Below are 7,500 nucleotides of genomic sequence, written 5' to 3' on the forward strand. Positions count from 1 at the left end.
CATCAAAAATTTTGTCTAAAGGAGGTTGAACATGACCTAGAAATAGACCTTTTTTCAAGTTTCCAGTTCCGTGATGTCTTTTGAATTTCCGAATTGTCACCTTGAGTGACATCATGATGCAAAGTCTATCCCTATGAATCTCAGCATGTTGAGCCTTTCAAGTACACTAGATGTAGAAATACACATGTATTTTATCCCATTCTCTCTTTTCGAATTCCCTGACAATACACTTCGTAATAAGCCATTGTTTTCAATTGCTCTTGGGAATATGCAGTGTCCTCAAGAGCATTTGAAAACAATAGTTTATGCAAAATTTGGGGGGCAAACGAATTGTATTATGTGGAATTCCAAAATAGTGAATGCGCGAAAAGTAAACGCTTTCATCGCAAAGTGAACTCCACCACCGCCCACCATATTGGTGGCCCACATGGCGTCTCCATACAAATCTCCATAGAGTTGCGTCAAACGCTTAAACTAATAACTCAAACCTGATAATTGGAGTGGGTTAAAACATTTGTTTCCAACAACATTCCAAGTTCTTGGCCTTTTTCATTGATCGGTTTCGAATTTGTTTTTTGTTGCGTGACAGTGAAACCATCTATAGTTTCAAGTAATGATCATACCGCGCAACTTAAGGACGTTCGCGCCAAAATTTTCCTACGGTGAGATTTTCTTCATTTCTCGCCTAGAGTTAGGTCATAAAGTACTTACTTCAAATATGAAAAAAAAATTGGAGCTCACCGACTTTGTTTCGGAGAAAATGGCAGTGGAAAAATGCCTTAATTTCGAGAAATCGGTCATAATAGCGAGATGTAGCCTCATCTGCTCATCCTTCGAAATCATAAAAATAAACTGTTAGAGTGAAGGTTTCTTTGCATAGGTTTTTAGGAGTTAGATTTTTAGATAATTGCATGCCGTTAGGGATGTCGTAAACAGTAGAGTTTATCCTCGACGAGCATTTTCGTAAGCTCTATCCGTTGCAACCACTACCAGAATTCGATGGCACGAGGAAAGAAAATGTTAAAAAAAGGTAACTTCTTTCGGTGGGAATTTTTTCATTTCATCATATTTTGTAGATAGTAAGTAAAGTAAGTGATTCATGATTGAAAAAATAGGGGTCACCGATGATCTAAACGAGTAAAATCGATGTGATTTTGCAACGCTCTTGGAAATTTTCGATTGTCACGTTTTTGCGTGATTTGTCGGAGAAGGACTGGAACCCAAGAAAGGATCGATCGTTGAAGGGAAGAAAGGTTTTTACCAAAAAAAAAACTTTCTCGAGCATAGCAACGAAGTTTTTAGCAGTCGTCATCTTCATTTGGTTAATGTTTTGTATAATATTTCTCCATTGCCGTCATGCTCGTCTTCTGGAGTGTGGTTTTTGATGAAATTTAATCACTGGTTGTTTCCACGCAGGTCCACACTATTCAAGCGGACGAGGACGAAAATACTGCTCTATTTTCACGAAAGTAAAGGAAAAAACTTCAAAAGCATGCATTTCATGATGATTCGGAAATAAATTGTTCTTTTGCCGGCCTGGAATTTTTTCCAAGGCGTTTAGACTAGTAGACTAGTGCACGACTGATAAAACAACGCGAAAATCAGTCGTGCAGTAGTCTACTGACTTTCATAAACATTTTTCAATCAGTTTTGACTGATCACGGTTTTCTCTGATCCAACGCTGTGCAAGACTTATCGTCCACGGTTTCTGCAAAGGTTTTAACACCTCAACTTCGCTAATGCTCGAAGTAATATGCGTGACATAACGTTACCTGCGCAGTAACATTGCGCACAAACAATTAGCGCGAACGTCCTTAATTCCACCATCCATGCATAACTACAATTCCCTACGCCTTTGACCACAATCCCTTGCGTTTCGAAGAGAAATGTTTTCTTCTCCTGATTAGAGAGCTGCCTTGTTCGTTCGCTTCAGACTCACTGCGGCAGCAATTAATAAGTAGCAACCGTATAACAAGGTCAGAGGAAACTCGGTAACGAGTGCTGATAACTAAGAACGCTGAAAGATTTAAAACAAGGAAAAAGGAAAAATTTGATTTGCGTTAATTTGTTGATTTCAGTGCTTTGATTTCATTGCCCAATTAGTGCTTCACCGCTAGAAGACTTGACGATTAAATTAAGTTCCTTTCCTTTCCTTTCCAAGAAAAGCATTCAGTTTCAGTTTCAGTTTATTTGTTCTGCCATTTTACACATACCACATATTATGGAAAATAAAATGAGGCAAGGAAACACAAAAACAGCAGTGCTTATAAACATGTGCCTCCCCATGATAAATAACAAATTACTAGAGATTTGTAAAGGCGAACTGAATAACTTAAAACAACAGTACTGAACTTGTTTTTTTTTTTTTTTTTTTTTTAAGCGTACAAGAGCGAAGCCGATACACGAACTGCAAGCGGACAAAAGCGAAAAATAAAAAATGTATGTAATCACGCTAACAGAAAAAAAAAACCATGTGTTGCAGGTGAGACGAATTTATTGTTTTGTTTATTAATACACTAACTTAGAATGGATTATCGTTACAAGATCCTCTACCTCACTGAATTGGAGGTAAGAGGCACTGTTTGAGGAAGAACTCGCACTGAAGATTATTTTGCTTGCGAATGTCTAAGGGAACATCCTCGATCGTTGTTGGATTTAATAGCCATTTGTCTGTTCGCAATTTATCCAAAACGCCAAACTTATATTGTTGCCATTTTTCTCCTGTCATAAAACTTTGAAAGACCTGCCTCCTTGAGGGAAATTGTCTGTTAAGTTGTTCTCTCAATTCTTCTAAGCTGCGTCCTTTATCATGCGATGCGATGACATTCCTGGGCACCAAAGCAATCTCAACCTGAAATAGTCAAATGGTCATGATACAGTCCTGGCTTTTGAGATTGCACTTCAACGCTGGGAATGGACCAGTGTGTTAAAGCCCAAAATGTGGCCTAATTGGCATTTTACCCAATCTGGGTAAATGGATATGGTTACTTGATGCTGATACCACGAAGTCAATATTGCGTCGGTTTGATTCAAGATTAGAGGTCTTATTATCCACTGAAATGAACGATTTGCCAAATTTTCTTGAATATCATGATTATAACATCACCTTGTATGCTGATGACAATGTGTAATATTTCTTCTATTTCTTGTCAAAACTGGTATCAGAAATTGAATCAACTTTGAACTCGGAGCTTCGATATGTTTGTGATTTGTTGAAAAGAAATCAACTCACTCTTAGCGTCAAGAAGTTACAATTCGTGTTAAGAATGGTGCCACCTATTGTTATTGCGCATACTTTCTGTGCATCAAGCAAGCATTTTGTCACGCGCAGTCACGCGCTGACTTTATCTTTCAAGTTAAATTATTTTTCCTATTTTTTCATCGAAATGCCTCGGAAGATTTATTCGGTTACACATGTATCTTGTAGCAAAAGACCAAAAAAAAAAAAAAACCCGTGATGGAACAGTTGTCTCTACGACAAATTTAAAAAGCTAGAAACAATGATCGATCAGAGCGAGAATTTCAAAGTGGACGGTGCAGAAGGAATTATTTCAATGGAGCCATCTTTTTTAACTCCACTACTCATCAATAAAACAGGGCTATTTATCATCGAAATTAAGAATAACTAGATGTAGTTAATTCTTCGAAGACAACCACACAGGATCTGGGATCAATACTTTTAGTTCAATAGTTATTATTGTAACAATCGGCTTCCACCAAGATTGACAAAAATTGAAAAAAATGATCGAGGGACGTCCAATAAGAGACGTAAGTATTGAACCAAAAGTGGGGAAAGAAATTTAAGGGGGTTCAAAAGGCCTCCAAAGGCAAGAAACGACTGATAATGCAAGTAGCTACCGTAGGTGATCAATTCGATTCAACGCCGTGCAGTGTACAACAAAAATCGCGTAGATTTTCACTTCAAATATCCTTGCAACGTTACTCTGGTCACTTAAGAGCCACTTCCGAAAAAAAGATCCAATCTTCACAACGAATCAAGGAAATATCCACGCAAAAAGAAAAAAAAATCCGTCTTTGTGTACTTGTCGCCATAGTGAATATACCAGAGTGCAACACAAAGGCAGGTACAAATTTCTTTATTCACCGAGGAGGGGAGTGACAAAATGGCAACAATCAATCCACAAAACGTTGAAAAAAAAACCAAGTTGACGTTTAAAATCGCGTGGTGGCCCCTAGTTTTTATTATATAAAATGAAATTTTGAGGCACATTGCAGTCGGGATTAAGTTTTGGGGCCGTGAAAATTTGAAAAAGGGCGCCTTTTAGTAACTACAGACGAGGGCTGTCAGGCTCAAAAATGGCTCTGTTTTCACATTTCTGTGATTACAAACACATTTATAGAATCATCCGGTTGCAATTTGCTATTCATTTTAAAGACCTCTGACGTTCCTGTTGTTTTACTGTAAGTAAACGTTTTGTACAAATAAAAAACTGTCAAAAAACTTGCGTTTCTTTGTTTAAGCAAAAAAATTTCGATTGTCCACTTTTTCAAAAAAAAAAAAACACCTCATTACCCCCGAAAAATGCATGGTTACCCCCAATTTTCATTTCACATTCCAATAACCCAAACTAAGATCTACTTTTCTGCGTGGTCATACTCCGGTGAAAGTTCTCTTCTTATTAGGTGGCACCGTCCTTGACAGGAAGCAAGTGAAGCTTAGTCGAATTGATTCAGATATAATGGTTGCTTCGCAACGGGTAAAGGAACGGTTGGAATCGAACCTACGACCTCTGTTACAAACGTTTTTATTGCTGCTAGGATTAACTGAGCACCAGCAGCACCAGCAAGTGTAAGGGCTTCATTTAAGTAGAAAAGCCTCCTCCTACCTTCTTAAGGGAAATAATGTACATTTTAGTCAAATCCTCTCCAACACCAAAGCAGTCTCCTTCGCCAAGACGAGCAATAACAAGAAAGTGCCTTTTAACCTCGTCGCAGGATTTCACCTTGAACTTAGGACTGATTGTGTCATGATCTATCACTGGGGGTAAAATGAGCCTTCTTTTACCAGCTGCTAGCTTTCTTTGGATCAGGATCATCTCTCGTACAACTTGACATTGGCCAGATCTTATGAAGAAAGCAAACTCACCCTCATTGTGAGTGTCTCGGAGAATGACCTGTCATGACCAATCAAAATGCTCTATAAGTTAAACATAAAATACTACTAATAATGATAATGATAATGATAATGATAATGATAATAATGATAATGATAATAATAATAATAATAATAATAATAATAATAATATTGATGGAGGTGCGGAAGTACCAAATCGAGAAGTTAGTGACAATCGCATCACACACAATCGCTGGACTCGTTGAGCTATACGAGCAACTCTTACCAACGCGAGTACACACGAGTCAGAAGACCCACACAAGCGAGGAAGGTGTGGTGAGGTGCAGATTATGCGGCAAGGCCCCATGGCTCATATCTTGTCAGGATGTAGTGCGTTGGCCCAGAGCAAGTATCTCTCTAGAACGACGCAGCGCTGAACGTACTGTTTTACGAGCTGTTGTACCATGAGGGACTTATAGACGAGATACCACCCTGGTACACACCCGACAAGCCCAAGCCAGTGTATGAGTCAGAGAACGTTAAAGCATTTTGTGATGTCCCTATATACGCCGATCAACAAGAGGTCAGATGCAATAGGGTGGATGCACGTATTGTAAATCATAAATGCAAGACAGTTGTGGCTCTGGAAATGAGTTGCCCGTGGGTTAAAAACCGAAAAAGAAAGGATGAGGAGATGCTCCTTAAGTATGGACCCCTTGGGAACTGAGGCAGCAGTTCCCAGGCTACGAGGTGAAGCAATATAACATCATGCCCTCGGGGGGTGGTCACGGGAGCTGGATGTCACGATGCGCGAGCTCGTGGGAGGCAGAAGCACAGACGTAACTTAGGATTATTTAATATATATAAATTTTTGCATTTTAACTTAAGTTTATTATATATATATATATATATATATATATATATATATATCAGGAGCCCATCTGGAGCGTGCAGCTTCCATACAGCGTCTGTGAAACGGCGTTTTCACAAGTAGGTTTATTTTTAGACTGGCCCTTCCCGCGAATTAGGTAAAAAAACATCGGCAGTTCCGGTTCGGTGACCCTATGACGTCATCTTAATTTCTTTTAATTGGTCATCGGGCTCCTGTGGGAGTCTTATTCGTGGGAAATTCAATCTAAAAATAAATCGGTCTGTGAAAACGCCGTTAAACGAACACAGTAGAGTTGTAGGCTCCGGGTCATGGGTTCCTGATATACATATATACAGTTCGTGCGGTACGAAACTAGTTAGTAATAAGATGGCTAGTCAGATCATTTGTTGATTCGATTACTTTCTTTATTGCTTTCTTTTTGCTTTCATGTCCAAATTGAGCACTTTACTGGGATGAGTCATTACCGCTAGCAATTGCGCATGCTCACTAGCTAGCTATTTTGATCACTCTGGCATGGCTTGGATGTACCACATGTGTGGGACATTTGGGACGTGTTTATAAGCTTAACCCCTATCCTAGTTATCAGCATTACACTGATGAGGCCCAGAAGGCCGAAACAGTACTGTTTGCGGTTAAATATAAATATATAAATATATATATATATATAAATGAATGAATAATCAGGACACGATCATACTTTTGCCTCTGGTTTTCATACAGGTCTGTTTCGTACAGGACGTTTAGTTTGTCCTGCACTCATCAGTGTGTAACCAAGAGTGATTTTATTCGTTGAAGATTACCGCTTTTTAGTCATACATGACCGTTTGTGTTGCACGCTCCTATTTACCTAACGTTCTTCAATAGGTATTTCTCATTGTGTCTACATTTACTAATCAACTCGTTGCGCTTATTGAGTGTTGCTGTTCGCGGCTGGCATGATGTAATATTTTTCAGCTATGCATAAATTACAACGTTTTGTCGCGTTAGTATAATGCGAGGCGTGACAAAGAATTTTCCACGAAATATATAATAACAAGTTATTTTCATATGATAATAACTAAAACCTGAAAAGACAATAAAATAATCCAACTGTAGCTAGTATACTATGCGAAGAAAGAAGGAATGAAGCAATTGAAGTCTCCTTTAAAAATGCTTCGCAATGAAATCTGAAATGTGGGTGGTTATTCCATTCTCTACTTTCTCCTTTCTCAAATCCCATAATACTGACCTTTTTTACCTTCCCGCTCCCCCCCCCCCCCCAAAAAAAAAGCAAACAAGCAAAATATTCGCGTAGGCATTGTTTTCGATTTGTCTTGGGATATCTTCATCTTCAAGAAATCGAAAACAATGATTATGCACAGTTTGGGGGTGACCAAGCTGTATTATAGGATTTGACAAAATAGAGAATAGCGCCGGCGCTACAAAACTGTGTGAAACGAGGGGTCATGACATCGTGAGAGACGCTCTTTGTGTCTCAGACTTAACACTACTACCTGCGGCTCCCGCTGCGAAGAGTGTTTCATTTCAGAGGGTT

General features: G+C 38.9%; 1 protein-coding gene across 1 annotated transcript in view; it reads right to left on the bottom strand.

Annotated features, from left to right (window-relative positions):
• Positions 1-2,173: 2,173 nt before the first annotated feature.
• Positions 2,174-7,500, bottom strand: part of LOC138056614 (cyclic nucleotide-binding domain-containing protein 2-like) — a 56,520-nt gene continuing 51,193 nt past the window's right edge. Inside the window, exons 7-8 of the mRNA XM_068902482.1 lie at positions 4,848-5,135; positions 2,174-2,851 (exon numbers count right to left, since the gene is read on the bottom strand). Of these exons, the coding sequence (XP_068758583.1) occupies positions 2,555-2,851; positions 4,848-5,135 (585 nt within the window). The 3' untranslated portion in view covers positions 2,174-2,554. The remainder of the gene's footprint in view (positions 2,852-4,847; positions 5,136-7,500) is intronic.

Source organism: Montipora capricornis, chromosome 1 (genome assembly GCF_036669925.1).
Source record: "Montipora capricornis isolate CH-2021 chromosome 1, ASM3666992v2, whole genome shotgun sequence".
Lineage (NCBI taxonomy): Eukaryota > Metazoa > Cnidaria > Anthozoa > Scleractinia > Acroporidae > Montipora > Montipora capricornis.